The sequence below is a fragment of the Megachile rotundata genome, chromosome 5 (assembly GCF_050947335.1).
Source record: "Megachile rotundata isolate GNS110a chromosome 5, iyMegRotu1, whole genome shotgun sequence".
NCBI lineage: Eukaryota > Metazoa > Arthropoda > Insecta > Hymenoptera > Megachilidae > Megachile > Megachile rotundata.
This window is the reverse complement of record NC_134987.1, coordinates 3789067-3816569: the sequence shown is the minus strand read 5'-3', so window position 1 is coordinate 3816569 and position 27503 is coordinate 3789067. Positions and strand designations below refer to the sequence as shown.

The 27503-nt window shown below is 31.2% G+C and overlaps 1 protein-coding gene across 21 annotated transcripts in view; it reads right to left on the bottom strand.

Moving 5' to 3' along the window:
* The window catches only part of LOC100883744 (CUGBP Elav-like family member 1-A), a 1238863-nt gene that overhangs the window by 39157 nt on the left and 1172203 nt on the right, over positions 1-27503 (bottom strand). For all 21 annotated transcript variants that reach the window (XM_076532024.1, XM_076532022.1, XM_076532021.1 and 18 more), the window contains 2 exons: positions 7428-7633; positions 58-186 (listed from right to left, as the gene is read on the bottom strand). In XM_076532024.1, the coding sequence (XP_076388139.1) occupies positions 58-186; positions 7428-7633 (335 nt within the window). The remainder of the gene's footprint in view (positions 1-57; positions 187-7427; positions 7634-27503) is intronic.

The window sequence follows — 27503 nt, the reverse complement described above, 5'->3', positions numbered from 1 at the left end:
GGGCTCTTTGATATCGGAGCAAAAAAGGTCGGTTGTGAAATATTAAAAGGTACAGACGGTCAGGTAATGCGGCGCCATGTTGACTCCAGCTATATTCCAAAGATTCGTCTGAAGCTGTTGCATCCTTTTCTGGTCTTTTTCCTTTTGCGTGTCTGCAAATTTCACTACCAATGGTGATGAGCATCCCTGTAAAAAAGACAGAAATATACATGTACTAAACGTTTTTACTTTATGAACAAGATTTAACCCTTTACCATCTGGTGTACCCATCTCGTTCATGAATCATGAGACACTTGCTACCTTCTTACATTGCTAACGTTTTACTATTACTAACGTTTTACGTTGGAACTAACATCATAATATTAATGCAAATGATTATTTACCGATTTCTTACGTTGTATACAATTTTATATTATTAAAATTGGAAACATATATTGAAATTATAGGAATATGAGAAGTTTGGGAATTCGAGAATTTGGAGATTTGGAATCTTCGAGATTTATAAATTTTGGAATGTAAGAATTTGAAAATTGCAAAATTTTTTAAAATAAGGATTAGGAAAATTTGGTAATTTTTAATTCTGGAATTTCGGTACTTGGACATTTGGAAGAATTTAGAAATTTAAAATTTCAGAATTTTGGAAATATGATAATTTAAATTTAAATATATTAAACCACAATTGAGTCGTTTCAGGTGCCTACTTGAAATTTCAGAATTTTGGAAATATGATAATTTAAATTTAAGGATATTTAACCACAATTGAGTCGTTCCAGGTGCCTACGTTCGGTAACAGAACTAAGTTTAAGACTTTAAGTTTGATTAAAACGATCACGCAAATCGTTCATTATCGTTTTTTAGTACGAAATGACTCCTCTTCGAGCTCCCTATCATGTTCTTGAGCTCCGACGAGCACTCATGCCCGATTTACTACTTACTGCCTATATCTGGCTTATATCATATCAATTTGAAACTTATCACGTTCGAAGTCGGGGTAACAGGTGCAGTTCGGTCGAGATAAGGCGAAGTCGTAAGTTAAACTATTAGGAACTGGTGCCGATGCTATTGGACGATCGGATTTCGTGTTCCGTCACGCTCGGACAGTTTTACGACCTTTTTGAACCTCGCCTCCTCGCCGGTATGTGTTTATAAACCCCACTGCACACGATAGTGTTAAAGTTTCGTGAAAATGTCTGCGTATATCACCGAAATTACCTTAGTTTCATGTATTCGAAATTTACAGATTTGCAGATAATTTGTGACCCGAAAACATACACTGTTTTTTGTCGTAAATAGATTATGAAGTCATCTGATTAATTTCGAGATGAAATATATGTATATTTATGTGAAAAATTAATTTTAAAATTATGGAATTCGAAGTAACGTGCGATATTTCTTTGATACCACACTAAATTTGATATAAGCAAAAGTATATTGAAAAGTGAAAAGTTTGCAATATCAGGAATTTTAAATTTGTAAGTAATTCACTAAGTTTTCAAGTTTACAAATTTACAAATTTTCTAATTTTATAAATTTGATGTCAGTTTCATTTTGTAAACAGTTTCGCGGTTTTGTATGTGAAATTTAAGTTAAATATTTATTTTCATGATTGAAAAGAAAATCATTATAATAATTGCGACGAAACATCTTCGTACAAACCTAACAATTAACAAATGTTGTATTGTATAGTTTTTGTCAAATTTCCAATTTTAAGTTTCTGTAATTCCAAATTTCTAAATGTTTGAATTTCTACATTTTTAAATTTTTATATTTTTACATTACTATATTTAAAAATTTTTTAGTTTATAAATTTCTGAGTTCCTAAATTTCTAAATTCTTAAATCGTTAAATTTAAAATCCGGTAAATTTGCAGCTTTGAGAATTTAAAATATGTGGATATTTTTCTACATTTTCAACTTTACCGGATTTTAAATTTAACGATTCTGCAAATTTAGTATATCCTCCATTTTTTAAACAATTTCATGACTTAATATGTGAAATTTCAGCGTACATTTTCGACATTGCAAAGAAAATCGTTATAACAATTTCGGCGAAGCAAGCATTGTTGCACAAACTTAATAATTAATGACGAGCGTCGTAACATATAGTTCTCGTCGAACTATTATACACAAAGGAGAGCACGAACCATGGGGCATGAAATCGTGCTAGTTAAATCGACCACGACGAGCAAGTTCGAGAAACCTGCATCAGGAAATATTCATGATATCAAAATGGAATTGCTGTCGTACCCGCGTGCCTTGGCACGATTTGCTTTCACTGTTCGAAATAGTGCATCGCATAGGCAGCAAACGGAGAGAAACAATTCCCATGGAGTGCATGGAATTTGCTGTGAAGGGTACACCTTAACGCTACACGTTAAATTGCTCCGATACTTCCATTGGAACTTTGTGACTCCGAGTGGAAGGAAACGTTATGATTAATTCGTGGTTGCTAATCGTTCAACTAAATTAAAATATAACTTTTTCTTAATCGAAATAGTCGACGAACACTACAATTATTCTTTCTAGGATTACATTTTATTTTTGATAATCACATGAATATATTTCACTATATTTATTATATTATCAGTGAGAAATTCTTGCAACTTATTAACACATACTAAACAATCAAAAAGTCAAATAACTTTGTTTTTAAATTAAGGAGTGTTTCTTATTTTAAGTTATTTTTGTTAAGATGGTTTTCAAATTTATATCGATCTTTTGTAATTTGAATATTAATTTATATCTTATTATTTATTTATTTATTTTTTAATCTTATTTTTAATTTCAAAGAAAGTATGTATTATAGTGTTGTGCCATAGTGTACATAGTATGTGTATTATACTGTATGTAAGATAGTGTTATTAAGTCAATAGTTTTATAAAAATTGGAAACATACTTTGGCGTGTCGTAAGAGTCAAAGTGATGTTTTAGAAAAAGTGTTTAATCTTTAAATGATAGGTTTTAGATCTATAGTGATCAAGTTGTAATAAGTACACCAACCTATTAATGTAATCAAGAATCTCCAAATCCTTAAGAATAAAATATGATTACATCTCTATCATAAACTCCAAATTGAACGAACCATTTAATCGATCAAATTTCCAAACAACAATCCACGCAATCGACACTTAATATCTATCTCAAGTTTATCAAATTGATGCAGCTATTCCTAAGCGATGACTAGCGCGAAAGACAGCCAAAGAGTCGGTCAGCGAACGTTTTAAGAAAAGAAACGTTGGAGAAGGTGTCGGTGCAAGTTTCGAATTATCGAGGTGTCGACCCGTTCGTCTACTTTGCTCGATTTTGGTTACTGAGAGTTAAATCGGTATATCATCGAGTTGAGACAGCTATGTTAGCCGGGGTCGCGAGTGCACGGACGTTTCTCTTGATGACAGTGGCATCGAGCCAATGTCCAACGACCTCATTGAACTGCTATGAAAAGAAACGAGCCGTGTACACTTAACGAGCTTCCTACTTTTCCTTTCTCTCGTTACACCGGGTCTTTTTTTTACTAGATTGTTTAATTAGAAATTTATGCGAGTGTACCGGCGCGAATCAAAACGTTATCGAAATGTCATATTAGAAAAATGACACGAGATACTTTATAACCACCCCTTTCATCCTGCGGAAATTCGATTTTACTATAAAAAAATACCAGTTGATGTATTTTGATTAATCATATTTACTAACGTATTTGATTTAAATTGCTAAATGTCGTTTTTAAGAAAAAAATAATAGAATGAAAAAATTATCTTCGATACATTGAAGTATTTTTTAAAATTACTGTTATTGTAAATTTCTTAACAAAAATTCTTATTCTTGTGTTACAAGAACTCTTAAGTTCTTATTTTAAGTTTATAACAAGTTAAAATTTGTTATGGATTTCTTGAAAATGTTGATTTTCATTAAGATAAAAAATTAATACGTTGTACATTAATTTATATTTTATCTTTTGTTTATTTGATGCTGAGGAAGGGGAGTAAATACTATTTCATATGTATGAATACGTATTTTGATAATAAATGTCAGATAGACTGTAAATTACATATTGATTCTAATAATTTCTATAGTCATTCAAAAAGGAAGCTTCAAACTCCATTTTTGCGAAGGGAAATCTTGTTCAGAATCACGTCCTCTACCATCCTTTTCCGGGAGTTACACGAGTTGTGAGACACCCTGTAGGCACACACGATTTCTACGCTAATCTACAATCGATCTTCCACCTCGATTCTTCCGATTATTGTCGGGCGCGTTCGAACCTTTACGAAGTAACTTACATAAGTTGCGTTTCTCTATATTTCAATTTTTTTTTCAACTTCATTTTTCATTTCAAAGTAAGTGAGCTTTTAGTGTTAAAACTACAAAAAAAATTACTATGAGTTCAGTTCTCATTGTTTAAATTTAAAAAATTGTGGAAATAAAAGAATTTGTCAGAAGAAAGTAAAGAAATGCTGTTTTAAACAGAAACGTGTAATACGCATGCGCGCGATACATTCAACGCATGTACATGATACACAGCGCATGCGTATTAAGAACATACACATACACTTTATAACAGAAAATATTTTCTTTACTTTTTTTTCATAAATACTTTAACCTTAACAATATTTGAAACTTAAACAAATAGAACTACATTTGCATTAATTTTTAGCACTATGAGAAATCTAAAACAATCGTTAGTTTAAGAAATATGATCACCTTAATGTGGCAATGAAACATTGCTAATTCTATTTTTGTCAAAAACGAAATCGAAGAAATTTAAATCTGTTGGAAATGCAATTCACTACGGTTTTCCTCGCAGATAATTTCGGCATAATCGAGTTGTGCCTTCTTAATTATTTTTGTCAATGTATGAACATATTAACAACAGTTTTGTTTTTGTCAGCTCACTCTTGTTTTTCAATCGCCATGTTCTACACGTTTATGTTAAGATAAAGTTTTATATCAAGATATTTGTGTTCTTTATTCGGTATTTTAAAACTCGCTGCCTGCTCCTTTTTCAATAAAATCAAATATGTAGACGAATATAGTTTATGAAAATAAGTATATCGATTAGTACATTTGTCAGTGTAAAAATGGCATTTTTGTAGGCTAGGAAGGGATATGTACGGTACAACAGAGGCTTATACAATACAATCATATATTGGAACAATCTTTACAATATAATCTTATGAGGTTATTTCTATCTTTTGTTTTCGTAAAATGCAAGGACAAGGGTATAAATGAAAATTTCTATTTTAGATATTCGTTAATGAACAATACTAGGCTGAAAATTGATTGGTCCAAAGTTTATTCTAATGGACCGCTATCCATTTTATATCGAACATATTGATAAAATGTCTACATAATTATTTTCATGAAATATTGAGATTCAAACTGTTATGCCGTAATTACTACTCTATAGTAGAGGAGAGTGGGTAGTTTTGAGCTAATTTTCAATTAATTTCCAGAATTGATCATAATTATAATTGCAGTGAAATTTCAATTCATTGTTTCACGAATAATCGTTTTCCGGTACGGGTCGCTTGTTTCGTCTCTTTTCGAATAATGCAGTCCCGAGTCACATGTTTCTGCATTTGTCATTTAAATTCAATAATTATCGAAAAAAGCAACAGAGATTTACCGTAGTACTTTACTTACACTTACTTCGTTCTTCTAAACTGTTAAAAAAATGACAGTTGATTGCAAAAAATTAGTTATTTAACATTTAATTTAAATTTATGGAAAGCTCTAGGTTGCGTTTATTTAATTTTAATTAAAAAGCAATATATGCATGGTGTTTCAGAATAAATGTAAATTGATGTAATTATTTATTTAATGCTTCTATTACCATGATCTTGAACAATTAAAGGAAAAAATTCTTTTACAATAAAATTTTGTATAAAAATGAACATACAAACATCCAACATTTTTTCCTGTCACCTATTGTTTAGTAGTTAAATTAAACAGTATTTATTGGGAGAGACTCTATGTTAATTACCTATAAATTAGAAATACTTTATGGTAAATACACTAAACATTAGATATGAAGATCCATAGTTATATCCATAACCAAATATTGAAATACTGGCAGTTTTCAAAATTATTAAAGCAAATAATACTTTGTATCTAAGTTTAGAACTCTTATAAAAACAGTTGCTTCAAAATGATATTATTTTGACTGTTCTTAAAATAACACCTACAAAATTCTGTTAAAATGCCGTTAAAATTGAGTTATTTAATCGATTTCAGTAAAGACTAAATACATAATGTTCAGATGAAACATTAACAAGCTGTTTTTAGTCAGATTAACTTGAGTTTAGTTTGAAACCATAATCTCCTAAATATAAGACCTTACGTCTGCCCATGGTGGTTTTAGACGCCACAAGTTTGAGACGAGATAAGCTTCCAGGTAGCGATGATTGAAATGCTATATGTATATCTAACATAAGTAGAGGATGACATACTACGTTATACTATAGTCTGCTTACTATGTATCACCTCCTATCTCTTTTTGCACATTTTTGTTAGAGAACAGGATGACACCAGTATAGGGAGATAAGTGCTCTCAATATAGGATAATGTATTATAATGCTAACATTTTGACTATGGTTCTTTCTTCAAGGATTTTTGTATTATTCCTCCAATTTAAAAATTTATAGCAAGCATTATAAGAACATTAGTCTACATTAAGCTATTAAAACTAACTCAATCATCTTTTCATAACTTTGAAAAGAACAAAATGTAATTAAATTTGTAACAATACGTATTTTCTTATTTTTAATAACATTTATAGTACCTTCATTTGATCAGGATTCAATTGTTTTCTCTTTGCAGACATTTTATTTTAGGTAATTATATGTTTATAATTTGGAATATAGGGATTTAGGATAAAGGGATTTGGTAATCTGGGGATTTGGGAATCTAGGAATTTGGGAATCTAGGGATTTGAGAACCTAAGAATTTGCAGATCTAGATATTTGGAGATTTAGGAATTTGGGAATTCCAGAATTTGTAAATTTTAAACATATAGAAGTTAGAAAATTTGAAAATTACTACATTTGAAAATTTAAATATGTGAAAATACAAAGATTTTAGAATGAAAATTCTCAAATGTATACATGTACTCCTATCCGAAAGAAGCCTATCTTGCTATTATTTGATCAAATTTTCATCTTCTTCTCATATTCAAAACTTTTTTCTACTCCAGTTTCTAGTGATAAATAAAATTAAATATTTAAATTCAATATTTTTTTTTTCTAAAAAAAATCGCTTATCATCCCAATTTTCCAATTTCAGTAATTAAATATTTGTTTAAGTATCTCGGACACCAATATGGCTGGCAAGGGTTAAAATAAGAAAAGTGAAATCTGTTATTTTAATGTACTTGCTTGTTCTAGAGTTGAGTAGTGGTGACAAGCGAGAAAATCGTGTTTCGAGTCTACTTACCTCCATCGTCTGCGAATGATGAAGAGCTTTAATGGCGTTTATGGCGTACTGTTTACTAGCGAAGGTAACGAAGGCACAGGCTTTACTTTTTCCGGTGCTGTCCCTCAGCACCGAACACTCTTCGATGGTTCCATAGACACTAAACATGTTTCTAACGTCATTTTCAGTGAACTTCTTCGACAGCATGCCAACGAACAGCTTGCGTTCTGCAACAAAGAAATTTTAACGTCGTTAGCACACTGCTTAGTCAGTTCCATCACACTTTTTTCTACTTTAATACTACGTTATACCTACATTGTAACTAGCACTTCGAATATATTTATAAAACAAATATGCAAGACATGTACATTGGTATGCACTGAAAATGTGTAAATATTTAAAATGAAAATGTATAAATATGTACTAAAAAAAGAGTGAAATATGTATTTTTCTATACTGTTGTTTAATAAGCTATGCATGTATCATATATAACAATAATTTCTGCAACTATTGTAAGATTGTGATAGGTAGCATAAATTGAAGAACTCATAGGCACTGATATGTGTATTGCATACAATATGAAATTTGAAAATTTAGATATTTAGAAGCTTAGATATTTAGAACTTTATGAATTTATGTATTAAAAAATTTTGAAAATTATAAAACTTAAGGATTTATAAACTTATGCCCGCACTTCCTATCCGTCAAATTATACCGATCAATTAAACTCGAACAGACGACTATCAGAGAAGTCATTGACCGCAATCAATTATGCCTACTATGCCTATTATCTATAATTATATAGATAATGTTGATAATTTTCAAGAAAATTGAAGTCTCTATTTAGAATTATTAATTTAAAAATAATCATTTTATAAATCAGTACTTTACTAATTGATACAACTTAGAAAGCAATATTGATTATAAGAAATTTAATTCTTTGTTTTATAATTTATTAATTGCGAGAGAATTATTTGAATAATTTGTGAGTAAAAATTTCAAGCTTTTTATGTGCTTTATGAACGGTTTATTTATTTTCATCATTATTTCCAGTAGCAACTTTTATTATTATATGTTAACCATATTTTATTATTTATATATTTCTACTATAAAGCAATTATTTTGGAAGCACCTACTGACAAATAACTATTAACTTTAATTTAAGTTGTGACTTGTAATTTAATTGTCTGATTCGGAATTTAAGTAGTAACAACTAACAATTATTATTCTAATAAAATCATCTGGAATAAATATTCAAAACCTAAAACAATGTTATTAATACCACCTATGATTATTACTAAAATAAATTGTAATTATTAGTAACTACTGATTTAAAAAAATAATTGCGTACTTTGCTTAAATTTGATTTTTGTGAAGAGTAATTCTCAATTATGAAGCTTCTAATTTGACATCTAATTGTAAGTGGCGCAAATTTGATCATGCTATTTTCGTGCAGTACACCTTGTGTAATCTGAATGCTGTCAATATGTCAAATTTAAAGCTTCATATATTAGAAATGACTTGAAAAAATGCTGACATGAATAGCATTTCGAAAACATCCTGACGAGGGCTACAAGAATATGCAATAAAAATGGGGACTTTTATTTCAGAAACTATAGATGACGTTCAAATGACTTTCCAACGACCGTCCAAGGTCAAAATGCTATCACCATCTTATGTCTTCCTTGATATCCTACAAATATTTTTCCATATTTCTTTTGTCTCAAATATTTTTCCACATTTCAAACCGCTTTCGAAATATAAGAGTGGGGTCTGACTTTGGAGATACCCTATAAAAATATTGAACTAACGGATTTCCACATTGAATATCGTTACATTTTGTTTATATTATTAAATTTCGCTTTAGGGTAATTGTTAAAGACTTATCGTAGATTATTTAGTTTATTTAGTTTTTAAGTGAAAATTGTGTAAGTATGGGTTATGTGTGAGTGAATGTAAAATAACCATGGTTATTCGTTGTGCGAAATATTGCGAATTGCGAATATTATATTGTAAAAGCGAATGTAGAGTTAAGTTTATTTTGTATCGAAGAGCGAAGTAAGAGCGAGCGAGATAGCATTAGTAAACTTCTTAGAAACGATGCCTAGCTGGCGATCTCCTTGCGTACACAGGGGTGCTTCGGCAAACCTGGGGCCGTTCAGGCCAACGGCTAGGGGAGGTATTGTATGTATCGCCCTGAGGCTGGTAGTCCCACAGTAGGAGATGTCGAAAATCTCCGGTAATAAGGGACAGTGGACGGAGAACCGCTTGGCGGTTCTCCGGGACCTTTAGGCTGGTCTAGGAGGAAAGCTGCTATGGTAGATAAGGGTAGAATTCCAGGAAAATCGGAAAGGCCCGAGCGCGTCGCGAACATTGCTCGAGCAAGGACCGAATATTCATTATAAATTTGTCTGTTGAACAAGCAAGACCTATTTCGCTCGCGCTTACACGAAATATTGTATTTGCAAATTGATTATAATTTACTGGTTTTGTTCGTCAATTACGGGTAATATTTTTACGTTCTATAAATACTATAACTGTCATCTTTAATTTTCATCTAAGAATTTGTACAATTTGTATTTAAATTATTTATATAAAATTATTAACCAATCCCGATTTTGCTTTCGTTTATTCAATGTTAGTTTATCAATTAACAGTAATATTGTTATGCTTCTTATTTAATAAAAATAAGTAACTCTAAATCTTGTTTCATTTTCTGCATAAAATTACACTCGTAAATCCGTTGCTGATCAACCATGAAGCATACACTTGACTTTGTTTTTATCCAAGAATTATTATTGAAAGGATCAAGAAGTTCTCCTCATTTTCAAATCAAATTCCACAAGTTTCAAAAGGAATTTGTTATTTCTTTGGAAACTTGTCATTTTCTTGTCATTTAAAACATTTTTGATAGCACTATTTCAAACAAACCGAAGAGTAAAATTACAACCGTTTTAGAAGCTCCATAAATTTAGGGACAGATCAAAATAACGCATCATAGATTTCTTCATTTCAATTACTGTAATTGAGATGTTTCTAACGAAACGTAGTCGAATTTGTGCGTTTTTAGCTTTGTCGGTACTAAGATTGTCGTTAGAAAAAGAAGGCAAGACAGGAAAGAAAAGATTTTGTTTCCAAAATTCCTAAATCTCTACATTCCAAAACTCTAGGCCCTCAAGAAGCTAAATATCCAAATTCCTAGGATCCCACATTCTTAAATTCTGAATTCTCTAGAGCACCAAACGACAATCCTGGACACAATTAGCAAAGCTATTACCACCAACTACTTACTGAACAACTGAACACCGACTAATTGTAAGTACATAATATAGTATCTTATTTCGACCATATTATTCTGAAATGTCCTCAGGACAAATTTGAGCCGTTGAAAGCATCCTTGTATTGACTTTTCCCATGATAAAAAACCTAGTACATATTTTAACTCTTTGCACTCAGAGATTTATTTTCCCATTAAAATGACCCCTCGTCGGGGACAGCCAAGTATACAGGGTTAAACGCGCCCACTCATTCGGTAAAACCTCACACCTTCATCAAACTATTTCAGTTAGCTTGCATTTCCGTATAAAGATTTTTGTAAAAATATTGAGCATCGGAATCTAATAATATTTATCGAATACTATCCGATTGCGCAATAAAAATTAAAACAATGGTGTCCCAAGACAGTATAACCCAAGTGACAGTAGAAAAACGTGGAGTGACCGGTAGCCTTCCTATTTTTCTTTGCAAAGGAAGCCTGAAAATATTAACGCGAGGAAAGACAACGCGTGAGTGGCGAGGTTCGAAAAAGAGGATGAAGAAAGGGGTGAATGCAGAAGCTGAAAGGGTGGGAGGAATAGATAGAGATATTCGGAGATACAGAGGGGGTTGGTTTGCGTCACTGTACGAGACTCCGGGCTGCGACGTTGAATTTACATAAGCGGCTTTTCTCTGGGCGAAGCTTTTCTCTTGGTCCTAAACAAATATTGACCGGGCCATTTCCGTCTCTCCTCGCCACTTGTCGTCGTCAAATGGTCCGTAGCTGACCAGGTACATTAGACGCGAACGCTTATTACGCGGAAAAACAACAAGAGACAAACAGCATCGAGCATCAATTCCAGTTAACTTCTGAATGGAAATGGAATTCAATTGAAATTAACGCTTTAGCTGGCTCGCGAAAAGAACAGAGACAAAGGGGAAATGGAAGAACGAGTTTCAATACCGTTAATATTATGCTAATGACGCGATGCATCATACTGCAAGATTAAATTGAAAAATTTAATAATCGGTTTTAGTGCACGATACGGTACTGTACGTGGTCATTTTCACTGCGGATTTAATGATGTAATGATACGCGTTAATGAATTGGTCTTTAAAATTCTGACGTATTCATCGTATTATACACGTTGTTCGAATCGATGCGGGTTGTATGGGGTATTCTATATTTCAGACTGTGTTTCGAATTCCAGACACAGATATTTGAAAAATATTTGACTACTTTTTATTGTGAAACTTTAACATTTTTAAATTTGCTAATTCAAAAATTTATAGTTTTTCGAACTTTTATATTCAAAGGTGAAAATTAAAATTAAATTTTAATGTTTAGGAATTTTTAAATCGACAAATTTGCAAATGTTTAGGAACTTTTAAATTGACAAATTTTCAAACGTTTAAACTTTCAAAGTTCAAAATTACCAAACTCTCAATTCATACATTTGTAAATCTTCAAACTTCTAAATTTTTAAATTCCTAAATTCGTAAATTTCCCAATTTCGAAATTTCTCAATTCCTTAAATTTAATTTTAATTCTAAATTAAAAAATTTCTAAACTCTACACTCTAGAAAAATTTGCTCCGTCAGTCCAGCACTTAATAATATAATCATTATTAATTCAGGGATTGCACCTAACTGATTAAATGTTTTCTGTGTAGGTATGAACGTTTTGTAATAATACCGAATAGGAATAAAGAATTAAATATATAACGTGTATTTAAAGCAACTGTATAGTATTAACCAGCTTGGCCTATGCAACTGGATCAAATTGTAGGTCGAAAAAGGTAAAAAATGAAAGATGTTTTGATTACGCAAAATTAGGTAGTTATAATTCAGGAGTTGCCAAAAGCGTACAAACTTCGAAATTCGAATCGTTTCTTCGTTTATTAATAATGTGTCGACTAATTTATGCAACCTAAGTTTGCAAGTTACAAAATTGAGCTTAGAAATTACAAACTTTATATATTATTGCATAATTTATTAAATAAATTTAGGCATGAGTATTTATTTATATACATTTATGTTAATGATATTTAAAACAAATTATTTATGCAATATAAGTTAAATAAACCGAACTTTAAAAAACGTGAAAGTTCTTAAAAAAAGGACTTAAATAAACATCATGTATAAAAATATATTGAGGTGCATTGTTAAAAATTCAAGAATTTGTGAGATATTTAAAGTTTGTGTATGTAACATCTCGGTCTTTAATTTAAGATGTCTCTGAAACTCTTCACTTTATAATGACGTATTTTAATAATTATTTATGTTTAGATTTCAAAGCGTTGATTAAAGTAAAAGAATATGCAATTTAATTAAAGAAAAATTATTAAAATATTGTTTAGTGTTAATTAATTATTAATGAAATTTTTTCTATACAATACAATTTTTTACTATAATTTGATCCAGTTTTACGGGGCCTAACCGCGATAGTTTTACAGACAACAAATTTACAATTTAATCAAAGAGTTTTATAATTAAAATTAATTAAAAGCACTTTTACAGAAAATAATAATTTATATCCAAAAATCGTGTATGAAATCATGTAGGAAAAGTAAAAAAGATTTAAATGCCTGTTTTGATAGAAATAATAAAACCAACACAACAAATAAATTAATAAAAATTAAGACCAGTAAAATGTAAATTTACAGTTATTTAGTTAATTATTTACGTTATTCAATTATGAATTGCAAATTAATATGTGTACCTGTTAATGAAAGATTTTATGCTTATTGTATAAGCATACAAAAAAGTTACAAGATATCGCGTTTTTCTGTGAAGTGTATGAAGCATTTAATCAATTGTGTGTCACTATGTGTACCAGCAACGAGTATTAAGGCAATTGCCTGGGGCCAATGCGTTACATACATCAGGGACGGTTATCAGGGTAATTTCTCAGAGCAACGTGATATATTGTTACTCAAATAAGGACGGTGTGCTATCTGACACGTTTAAGCATGCGATATAATATAATGACAAAGAATTTCACGAATTTTTAATTTTTTTAACAATATACATCAATACTTTTTTGTATAGAATTTTCTGAAATAACGATAAAGGAAAAAGGTACATGATTTAACTAGTGGGTCTACAGCCTAGTACCTCACGCGAATTCGAATGTGCATTTATAATGTAGTAACTACTGCAGACATACAGGTAGAACAAGAATGAGATGCAGATAATTCATCATTTTGAAGAATCTAATTCTCTAAGTTTTAAATTTCTAAATTAAACTTTTGTATTTCCAAATTTTCTAGTTTTCAAATTTTTAAATTCTCAATTTTTTAAATTTCCCAAATTTCAAAATATTGAAATTCCGAGTTTTCTGAATACATATTCAGATTTCTAAATCTCTAAAACCCTGAATTCCTAGGTCCGCAAACTTCCACTCTCCCGAATTTCTAATTTTTCATGTCACTTCAAATTTCCATATCACACGATTCCTGAATACCTATAATCCGAAATACTTAGGTACCCAACAATCTAAGGGATTTAGAAACCCCTAGACTTCCAAATCTTTAGATTCCTATATCTGTATATTCCCAAATTTTTAACCCATCCTTCTAATTTCCACATTCTGAAAAATCCCCAAAAACATCAAAATAAAGATTCGTTCACAAATTTCATTGGTTGACAAATTAATCATTTGCATAGTTCCAAATTAAGAACATCAGTAGATTTAAATGCTTTACTATACTAGAAAACTGACAATATTTCAAATATCTTCCTTTACGATATTTTGCGCTTCCCATCTGTTGCCGTTAGATTTGCAAGATCATTATTTTGACCGTAGCCCTTAGTACAATTAGACATCGGTCAAACAAGCCTGCCAAAAAGGGCTGTCAGCTGAAGCATCTTGGTGTGCATATTCGCTTTACGCACACAATTAATCAGATCACACGACACGAGAACCCTCGTCATCGGCTCGAGAACATCGATAATCGTGTACGCGAGATTGATCAGCACCGTACCAAATTCAATTCGTTACCAGCCCCTTCGTTCCTTGCACATGTAACGAGCCGTATCCAATAGCCGGTCAAAGGATTCGATTCGGACCAGAAAAGAAATAATAAAATTGAGTATGAACAGAAGTAGGACAGACAAGGAAAGGTGGAATGACAAAACAGAAGGTCAGAGAACCACACATTCTGCACGTTACACGGTGTAACGGTTTGCCAATTTAATTAGACGAAAGTTGGTGACAGTTACAGAATATTTTAACTTTGATTGCAATTGAAGGTTTAGACGAAATTTAAAAGACACATATATAAAATAGTAGATGGCTAACTCGAGAGATTTCTACTTTGAAATATGCGAAAGTCAAGATTTTAATTAGTTCAATCCTTGCTATACTTCGATGAGTCTAATTGGTGACGCACTTACGGTTCAAATATTATATAAGTTAGTTTGAATTTTTAATGTATGTAAATTTGATGTTTAAATGTATTCAATTCAAAAATTTATTTTTTCATAAAGAATTATATGATATATACTTTCACACGTTATTGGGTCAGACCTTATATCGTACTCTCTCAACTGCATTCTATTCGTAGGGTTTGCAGGTTAGAAAAGCATGGAGAAGGAAATTGACAGCAGAAGCTATGACTTTTAATGTCGTACCAGAACGACATGTCATTTCGTGTGGTGGTAGTAAAAATCGCGTTTTACTGTCACATGAAAACGTATGTTAACCATTGAACATCGTGGCGTCTCATCGTTTTCGCAAACAGGCAAACAGAAGGACTCGGGATACAAAATTGAACCGTTTATTTCGAAAGTGGGGCAAATTTATTTTTGAAGAAAATGAAGACAATGATACCAATTGATAAAACTTCATGTGACATTTTTATCTGTAAGCAATCTCCACTGCAGATAATTCAAATTGTCCTAATGTTTGAGCGGTGGAAGTGTAATTAACGGTATTGGAAATATGTTTATTCTGAAAGTGCAAGACCATTTGAACATAATAAAATCTTAATTTTTTTAGCTAGTACTTTGAACACTACTGGATAATAAATATACATTTTCTAACACCAGAAAATACAAAAAAGTTTGTGTTTTAAACTAATATTTATATATGTATCAAAACGCGAGGGTTGAAATATTTCTCAATAACACAAAATGAATGCGCCCCAGTTTCAAAAACGGCTCGATTGTCCGTGATGTTTAGTCGACGAGACAGGTATTCCCGCGGTATTTCTACATGCTCGGTCGCTACTGGTAGGACCGCAACTAAATTAAATCAACGATACCGATGCGTCCCGTTGGCCCTACCTTCTCTCTTATTTCCGAACTTCCAGACCAGTCTGCGTGACTACGTTCCTGGATCGATCACGAACTGCTCAATACATTCTTCCCCCCGGCTTTGAGCAAAGATAAAGGTGGTTGGCTGGTCCTGGTGGTCGTAACCGGACAATTTCGGTCCACGAAAGCAGGAACCCAAGCAACCAACGTCTTCGGTATTTAATAAACATTCCACGCAACCCGCAGTTTTGCTGCGGGCCGATATCACGTCGGACAAAGGGGGATGAAGGGGTTACTACGGGTAACAGGCCTGAAATTTTTTCATAGGAAATAATCGTGGATCGTCGGCCGGACTTTCATTCAATTTCCATGGAGCTTCGTAGAAAATCTGATACGGCGATGGAGGTTACGGTGGCCTGCTACCCGTTTAAGCTTACGAAAATAATTAAATCGTTAACAGGGGGATAACTCTGCGGCCGCCGTGCAATGTGACGGATCGCCAATTTATCTGGGCAAAATTCGAAATTAAGGATTTTATCGGTTTTATCGGCTAATGTGTTTCGTATTGGGTATGAATAATAATCACATTTTTATGACCGTTAATTTTTTTATTCGTTAACACGTGTTTCCGGATTTGTAATTCGATATATAATAAAATGCAAATGTGTAGACGAAAGCGGCGGTTCTCAACTTTTTTACGTAAGTATATCACATTGGAAGAAACTTTCAGAATTTAGAGTATAGTCAAGAGCAAATCTATTTTCTAAGGGAAAAATGTAGCAATGGGAAGTCTCGATTGTTGATTTTTAAGAATCTTTGTGGATTTGGAAATTGGTGAATAGAAATTCGGAAACATGAAGGTTTCGGTATTTGTGGATATAGGAATCTAGGGAATTCAGATCATAGGAATTTGAGATATAGAGATTTAGCGGCTAAGGAATTTGGGAGCACAGGTATTAGAGGGTCTTGGGATCAGGGGGCTTTGATAATTTGGAGATCGCGAGATATTGGAATTAAGAGAATTTGCTTGTCTAAGAATTAGGCGATACAGGTATTTGAGAGTCTGGAGATTTAGGAGCCTATAAATTTCGGATCACAGACATTTGGAGATTTTGGATTTATGGAACAATTTGAATATCTGCAAATATAGATATCTGCGAAATTTGGGGACTTAGGAATTTGAGGATCTAGAGATTGAGGAGAACAGAAGTTTGGGATTAGATATTTGGAAATTTTGAAATTACAGGATTTTAAAATTTGTAACGTAGGTTAGTAACTGATTTTCAAACAAGTTCAACAATCACATGTTAATTCAATATTCTACTGTATCAAACGGTGATATTTCAAAATTCTGAATTTACTTGAATAAAAAGAAGAACGCTAAATGAATTGAAATAGTGAATTGATTAACCCTTCGTTACATTTTGTTGCAAATATGTTACATAGAATGTACTATAAAATTCTTGTATTTTGTCAAATACATATGAACAACTAAAGAAATAAATAAATAAATTATTGAAAATATCACAAATTTTCTGTTTGCTTAAAACAGTATTATATCATTTTTTCTTTAGATGATATTTTCAACAGAAAGTGTATGTTCATTATTTTCATATCAGTACACGTAAAAGTTAAAAACTGCATTATTGTTCGAAATTCACAAAATCATCCAACGCAGGTAAATACAAACAAATTAATAAAGAACAATTTTATGTGGTTTGAAATTAACTTCTTCTAAACAAGGCTTCATTAAGCATAAAATCGAATTTAATTCCCTCAGTACGAAACAATAAGAAATACCGCTGAAAGAGGAGTTGTGGAAATCATAAAATTAAACAGAAAATTTGCGGAGTATCGAAGCCACTTAATTTACTTGGTTGCAAAATGAATTGTATAAATCACTCAATAATTATTATACTACTGATCATTACTCGTACATTGCAGTTAATTTAAAAAACTTTTTTTAAGAATACTTCTTTATTTGCAAAAATGACTTTATTTGATTTCTTAATTTGTACGATAATTCGTTTAAAGATTTTTGAAAATATGTACGAGCTAATTGTCTTATAAAATTACTTGATTAACCGTGGTTCCACAAAATCAATATCTGATACGAACGACATTGTAATTAGTTCGTGTTTACGTTAAAGTTATATTGTCGTTCACATCACGTGTCAGAATGTTAATTAACGTGAACTGTTATGTTTGTTATGAAAAGTGTTTTCAGTATGACCGTATAACCGAGAAGAGAGAGACTTTACTTGAAAAATAAGTTGGAAATATAGAATAATATTTTTCTGCATGCGATTTTAATTTCGGAAAAACTGAATTGAACAAATTTTCGAAATATTTGCAACAAGATTTCTTTACAATAAAGAATATATTTTTAAAAATCTTTTCGTTAATTTAGCAGGTAAGTAATATATGTTATAAATGAATAAATGTAATTATGTATTAATATTGTTAAAATATATTATTACTTATCAGTCCTTATAACGTTGTTGACATGTTAATAAAGACTGATGAATATAATTGAGCAAATGATGAATTCATGTATATGTAACAATATTATACTGAACACTGACTAATAATACATTCTAGTGATTAATTTTTTCACATTCAACAATTATTATATTAAAAAAAGAATTATTAAAATTATATTAATTTAAAATTATATCAGTTTTTCGCTGCAAATACATTTTCTTGTAAACATTATATTTTGGGAATTTTTAAAATTCAATTTCCTAGAGAACAGAATTTTATATTATGTTTTTGACTTACTTTCTCGACTACAATCTTTTCAAATTATATTACAATCTATTACAAATTATTATTTCATCAAGTAAAAATAAATACATAGAAATAATATGAGAACGTAATTATTGTTACCATTGAACTCAGAATGAATCCATTCAAATTATTTTAAAATCTATTACAAATCATTACAAATTATTTTATCAATTAAAAATAACACAATGATGTAATTATTGTTATCATTGTATAAACTTAATACGAATCTGCTTAAACTATTTTGTTAAATAAAAAGTAAATACATAGCTGCAATACGAGGATGCAATTATTGTTTCTACTGTACAAACTTTATATGGTGGGGTAATACTAATATAAAATTTTATATTGTATGCAAAATTATATAATAGCAATTGTGTTAAAAATGCATTCTTTCTTTCATTTATGAAAGAATTTCCGACAATAGACTTTACTTTTTATTACAATCAATTTTCGGATTTTGAAAAATAAGTATTACTAACCACAAACATTTTTAGTCAAACACAATTTTAGTTTTTGTAAAATTTTTTTTTTACCGTTGACATTATTTTATTATAGTCAGATCCCTATTTTTGAAAAATGAAAGAATTACCAGGGATGCAAGTGTTAATTCGCATTTCTCGCATCACATCGACTATCGATTTAATTTTCCTTCCATTATTCACGGATTCTTAAACGGCCGTCCACCCACGCCACATTCATTTTCCAATTAATTCGCAATCCGTAGCGTGTTTGTAAACGAAACGCCTCGCCGCCGCGTGTTTTCTTGTTTTTCGTTTGCGCTTTTCTCGCGGTGCCGAGCGTCCAAGCACGAAACCGCGCAAATGTTTGTAAATCAATTTTATCGTCTATGTACACTGTGTTTGTTCCCCTAATTAAATCGCAGCACATCCACCGAACGATAGAACAAAATCGAACCGTTGTATTTCCGGTTACTTTGTCAACTGTTTATGTTTTATTATATCAATTACTATGGAATAGTTTTTTCTTTTAAGTAATTGATGATTACGAAGAAATAGATATACCGGAGCTTAAAATATGTTTTCAAGTATGTGAAAATTTTTCTTTACACACGAAACCACTATTTGGTATTGATTTCAGAGATATTTCAAAATTCAATTAAATTTATAGTTTAATTGACATATTCTATTACTATATATACATACAGGGTGTCTCACAATTAGTGTAGGTTCCTGAAATGGGGTGTAGCTGATGTGATTCTGAATTAGATTTCTCTTTGCAAAAATGGAGTTTGAAGCTTCGTTTTTGAATTATTAAGTAAAAACATGGACCAATCAGAGCGCGAGGATTACGCATGCGCAGACGTGAGAACGACAGTTTCGAGCTTAGTGGCTAAGCGCGCGTAATCCTCGCGCTTTGATTGGTTCGCGTTTTTCCTTATTTATTCAAAAACGAAGCCTCAAACCCCATTTTTGCAAAGGGAAATCTTATTCAGAATCACGCCAGCCACCCCCCATTTCAAGTACCTACACCAATTGTGAGACACCCTGTATATCGCAGGGAGATGATAAAAATAGGGATTTAATAAAAACCCTAAAGTATGTGATTAATTCACGGAAGACGTTAAAATAATAACTCTGTGGGTTGATTTCCCTGAAGAAAGTAAGTGATTTGATCAAATTCGGTCAGAGTTCAATTTTTTTCAAGTACTTACCGTAGAAAAATGAGTTCACATATAGAAAAAAATCAAATTGACCGAATTTGATCAAATCACCTTTCTTCACCATACAGAGTTGTTATTTTAACATCTTCCGTGAACTGATCATATACCGTAAGGATTTAATCAAATCCTTATTTCCATAATTTTCTTATAACATATACACTATAATAATTTGTAAAATATTGAGAAAACACATGCAATTAACAGTGTAATAACAGAACATTCATTTTGCTGGTTATAATTATAAAATACTATCGTATTTAATAAAAGAAACATGAAATTAATTAAAAATTAATTAAAATTTAGGAACACCAACATTGTATGATTATTATAATTGTTAAATTTTAAGGTTAACATATTTAAATTATTATGTTAGTAAAACGTGGCTATCTTTGAACGACCATATTCTGAATGACCCGATAATGAAATCATTTACCTTGTATAATATTATATCAGTAATACAGAAAAGAAGTCGATAGTATAGTGAATATATAATAGCTATGTTGTGTAAACTATTCTGTATTGCAAATTTAACTGAAGTTTCTTGTGCATATCTTAGAAACTAGGGCCAAGTGATTACACAAGCAAAATTATTCAGAATGTTATTAAAATATCTGTATACAGGGTATCCCGCTTAAGTTGGACATCCTGTTTATTTCCACTACTATTAAAAGTAAAAATAAATAAATCATGAAAGCTTCTCATTAAAGCTTTAATGACCTTTTTAGTATATTAAGTTATCAATATTTTTATACTAAAAAATATGAACATAGATCCCAACTCTTTCGATACAAAATCCTCTCGAGCATATTTTCCATATTTTTTATTTTTCATAGCCCAAATTTTCAACAGAAAAATTTGAAAATATTCTACAATATGTACATCAGTAACTAAAATATTTCTCGTTTTCTCTTGAATTTTTTATGCACGATTCTAGAAGAAATAGCTGAAGAATCTCGCTCGTGGTTTGTATTTTACTACCTCTCCAATTGGGACCCGACACAAATTGCTAACTATCGAATGTCATCATCAATCGAATTAGATTTATGGACATTTCACTTCCATATCTGCCTGTCTTAGCGAAATTTGAAGATTCGATAAGCCGCTCATAAACTTTTGATGTGGTAAAATAGTTTGGTCTTCCTCGAACAAAAGTATGGAATTCTAGAGCGTTTTCTTTGTTCAGCAGGAGGATCAATGTGGATCAAGGCGGCGATTAAAACGTTCTTCCCGGCGAACGCTACGAAAGATTAGATTTGCGTTACTCCTTGTTTCGTATTCGCTTAAGCCGTGGAGAGTTCTGCCAGGAGAATTCTTGGTCTCTTACCGCCTCCACTTGTTGGCCCTCGCGGTCCTTTGCCAGAATGAGAATTAACTTTGTTAATTCAATTCTCGGCTTGGCCACGTTCAAACTAACTGAATTTCAGACCATGCCCGTCCGAACTATCGCGTTGGTAAGCAGCCTGCTCCTCTCGGCTTATATGTAATACATCTCTACACCGCACACAAGTCGGCCAATTACACGTTGATTTATATTATTCCGTTCGGACACGAACCGCTTGTAAAACGATTACATTCAAACTGTAACACTGCTGGACTACAGATGTTTATTTACGCGAAATACAGCTCAGTCAGGTATTCAACAAATTTCGCCCACGCATTCAGTAGATCATTCTGAATAAAACATGTGATGCACACTGTAAATTCATTTAGTTTCGTTTGTCAATTATATAAAAATAACACGTGAAACAATGGTTTTGGCGTATTTATTTTATCTCATTTTTGATTTTATACCTGATTTAGTACTCGTCATTAAACACTTAATTGCCTTTCAATCATTAACCAGCTAACTGACAAATTTAGTATCAATTATTAAGCAGTGATCTGCCAAATTTGATATCAATCATTAGCAAATTAACGTCCAAATGTGGTATTAATTAGTAACAATTTAACTGTCAATTTTAGCATCAATTATTAATCAGCTAACTATCAAATTTAGTATCAATTATTAACCAGTTATCTGCAAAATTTGATATCAATCATTAACAAATTAACTGCCAAATTTAGTATCTAGCATTGACCAGTTAAGGATCAATTAAATTTAGTATCAATCATTTAATTGCCACATTTAGTTTTAAAAACCTACGAATAAAGATTCTACGTTAATTACAATCTTTAATAATCGATCAGTTATTTTTGTTTAACTCTGACTTGCCGATCATATTTTCAAGACTGTTATAATATTATTCGAAAATTTGAAATCTTGATTAACTAAAACATGACACAAATATTCCACAAATTCCTCTAATTTTTCTCCACACAGTTAGTACACGGTTTATTGACCAATCTTCCGTTTAAAACAGCGTTTACACGTTGCATAATAGCCAACCAAGTCATGCAACAGATATCAATCATTCTTTACAAGCAGTTAAGTGAAAAGTTCAGTTTGTCAAAAGAACGAGCTGCGGGAACGGTAGTAATTTAGAAACATCAGATAGAAGCACCGTTTATACGAATGTTTCTTAAATATATATTATGGTGTACATGAATTTCACGACTTTGAACGAGCATACATGGCAGAAGGTGTTACGCTCGTAAACTCTTGGTTTCTCATAATTTATTCTTTCGTGGCACGAGAACTCGGTCGACGAAAGGTGTTCGTGTTTAAAGGGGTGCACTTGCAAACAACGGGGATGGAAACAACCATCAACGCAACGATCGTGCAATAATCTCACGTTAACGGGATATTTATAGACCCGTGAGATTTACGACCACCAACCCTTCGCTTCCTGCATGATCTTCTTTATTCTTTTTCGTTCTCTCAATGTCCCTTTGAAGGATTTCTCGTAATTGAGCGCCAGCTGTTATCGAGCCGCTATTAATTCTGGGTTTAATGATTGAATACGGCTTTATATACACGTTTCCATTATGGTCTCTTGCCATGGTAATCGTGGCTAAGGACATTTGTGGAAAATTACCAGTTTTCGAACTGAGGATGATCAAAGATTTTTTTATAAAATTAATAATGAGATTATTTAACTTCAATGATATGTACATGCCGCTATAATTGGAAGTACAAGATAAAATTAATAAATGTTTATTTTTTTTAGTGTTACTTTATTTTAATCCTCTTTTTAGGAAATTTTAGTTTCTAATGTTTAAATTGATATAACATTAATGACATTAATATGAACTATTCGTATATTATGTAGACAAACTTTTTACTGTATATGAACTCACACATTACATGGACAAACTTATTTTCATGCTATATAACTTGTATATTGTATAAATAAGTTTACTTTTACCCTAAATAAATTGGTACATAATATGGACAAATTTATATTTATGCTTTGTTACATTACGCATTTATAGGGTATATAAAATAACATAGAATTTCAATATTTTATTAAAGTCTAATAAGTAGCAAGTTATTTAATTAAAAAATTAAATTTTAATACTCAGACGAAAACATTGCAATATACATAGATTTTAATTGGAAATTAAATTCCAATTAAGGTTAAATATAATCAAGAATTAAATTTAATAAGAAAATTAATTTTAATCATTGACTCGACTTCATTAAAAATTAAACCTTTTCCTAGTCTAAGATGCCTTAATTAAAGAATTTTAATTAATTGAAACTTAATCATTAATGAAAAACGTTCTTATTTAAAATCAATTGTTAATCTCCAATTTGGCACGTATTTAATTACCGATTACAATTTAATTAACTCATTCCTAATGTAATTACAAATGTTGAAACCTTGAAAATACATTTATCATATTACTAAAAATAAACGTGAAAGTAAAATATAAGAAGTAGTATGTAATGATGTAATCAACATATCAAACATCACTTACACAGTGACGTAAATTAAGCGACCATCACCGAACTCAAATTAAAAATAAATACAAAACGTTGTTAATATTGGACAGGTGAGCAATATTATGAAGTGGAGATTAATTATCGCATGGAGTGGCAATTTTGCAAAGAGGTTCCAATATTGGCTGATTTTGAATTGTTCGTAAGTACTATTGAAAAATAAAACTGTCGATAGCACTTGTTAATTTGAAGCTTGAAATTTTATGAAAAAGTCTACGCAGATGCTTTATCGATATTTGCTGGATGTACTTGTAATCTTGCTATGGATTGATCTGCAATTATTCGCTGGTTTCTACCACGCTCCAAACCGCAATTTTGCATCTTCCGATTTGAAATTTTGAAGATAAGCTTCATGAACCACCCTAAATTTACTGTATAGATATTGGCGGCAATCTGACGACAGGAATCTGTCATCATCGATGTCGATTCGTTATCAAATCGACAAAGAACCGGGTTTTGGTATCGATTTCGATAGTTTTAATCATTTGGAACGATATAAAAACCTCTACATGTTATTTGTGTTCTATTTATATGCTCAAAGTAGGTACCTTAAATTTTAAATACACGTTTGAAATCGCGTGAGACATCTGATCTGTACATTCATTAATCTCAATACTATATTTATGGCATTCGCCAAAATCTTATCTTCGTTATTTTAAATTACAAAGATTATTAAAAAACTTTTGGAGAAACGTTGACTTTTGTCAAGATAAAGAATTATTGTATCACCTAGTATCGTTCCTTATTCATTATATATATTTCAACTTTAATTGAAATTTAAAAATAAACGGTCGTCAAACGTCCATAACAATAAATCGATCAGTAAATGTGCAGTATTATTTATTACCAAATATTCGATTTCTAGTCGTTTATATTCAAGAATAGTTACAGAACTTTCAATCTACCATCCCGCAGAAAATTTGCAGTTTCCGAGTTATATAACCTTATCCGTAATATCCTGCATATAAAGGAAAATTATAAGGTATTGCAGCGCGTATTTTTCCACCTGCGGTTATAATGGACACTTGCAGTGCACGGTTGCGCAAACGTACCTTGATGAGTACAGTAGACTCTCATTATATTGCAACAACCAAAAACACGGGAGCAGAAAAATCTGAAAGTGAAGAAGTAGGAAAATCTTTCATGCAACATTTTAATGTTTGTAAGTTAGAAAATTTCTAAATTTCTAAATTTCTGTATTTTTGATTTTCTAAATTTCTGAATTTCTAAATTTCTAAATTTCTAAATTTCTGAATTTGTAAATATCTAAATATTTAAATGTCTAAATTCTGAAATATATCAAATAATTCAAGTATTTTGTAAAAAGAAGAAATTAAATTTGACGCATTAAATAAATTTGAGTAACTGCCCAATAAATTTTATTTAATATTTTATTCAAACTATATTTTTATTCGTTTAATTCGGTTTCTTTCAATATTAAATATTAATTGCCACACTATTCTACGCGATATCGCTTATAAAAAGAAAATCCTCAACGTCATATACAGCTGAAATGACGCATAACATGTAATGAATCGAGTGGATACAAATATCTTTGCAATTCATCAAGAATAATAAAACTGTTTGGGTGATGAACAATTCTGCAAGAGACGTCCTGTGACGTAACATAATTCAGAATTTTGTTATGCATTCTGGTAATTAATATGTATTTTTGTGAAAGAGTTTCGTTAATTACAAACCTCCACATCATTCTTTGTTAACAAGATAAAAGTATGCTTTTCATACGTAAATGAATTTAATGATGTAACTATACTTGATTCTGTATATCCTTCTGAATAAAAGAATATTCAAGTACATATATTACATTAAAATACAGCGCCTGCCCATCGAAATAGGACCACATATGAAAATTTCGCTTTTGTGGCTGCATTATGTCATACATGGAAAAGTGTCTTAGGTCATGCAAATTATCATTAAATACATTCATAACAATATACATATAGATAGCAATCGATTTGTTACTATCGTGATAATAATCAAATTGTGTGAGTGACTAAGGGCCGTGCGAGCGTTTACGTTAGGCTTGAGTGTCGAAAGCACGTGAGGTCAAATTTGGTGAATGGAGCATACTTAAAAGACTAGTTTACACCTCTCCAAGCGTTACATAATCTATGTCGAAAACAAGAATTATAGATATTTGGGGAAATAATGAAGATATAAAAAAGATATAAAAAAGAAGGGTAAAAGCAAAGGGAAGAAATAAGAAATATTATTAGCAAGTGTTATGCACAGTAATAGTGTATCATGTTAGTAGCTAATAAATTATATCATTACAATTTGAACAGGCCTTTTAAATTTGTGGAAAACGTGAAAAATGCTGAATATTTGTAGTGAACTTAATTCGATGGTCGGGGACTGTATATTGTATTATGGATATATAAATACAGTACAATATATACGAATCATGAACTTAGTATACGTTTATTCAAGAATATGCTAGCTGTAAAAATAAGTTTTTTACAATTTTTAAAATCGAAATTGAAATTTTTCTAGGGAAATTTTCAAATTGCTAAATTTAGAAATCTCGAAAATTATAAATTATGAAATTTTCAAGTTTCAAATTTACATAAGAACATATTTCAAAATTTTATAACTTCTTAACCTTTGAAACGTAAAAACTTCAAAACCTCGACACGTGTAAAGTTGCAACACGTGGCACGCGATATATCACCGTGTACACCTCGTAAAGTTAGAACTTATGGAATTGGCATGTACTACACCATCACATGTTCTATCCGCCATGCAAATAGTTGAGTTGTTACATACAGAATTGTTTTGCGTGGAATTACCACTTAATCCGTTATTACGCGAAGAATTGTTATTTGATACAATGCCGAGAAGAACTGCCAGATATATTGCCGCACGTAGAATTATTATGCATTAAACCGCCACGTGTAATATCGCCACAGGTTGCATTACCACGCGTGCAATTGCCATGTATGGAATTGCAACGTGCTCCATTGTCACGTGTCAAATTACAGTTTGCGAAATCAGCTCATAATATACCGTCATTTATTTTATTATCACGCGTCTAATACAAGGAATATAATACAAGGAATTGCCATTCGTTATATTGCAATGCGTGGATGTACAACTCGCGGAGTTGCTATGCACTCTGTCGTCACACGCTGTACTATCTTGTCCGGAATTGCTATGCACGAAATTACTACGCATGCAATTGTCATTTGCTATATTGCGTGTAGTATTA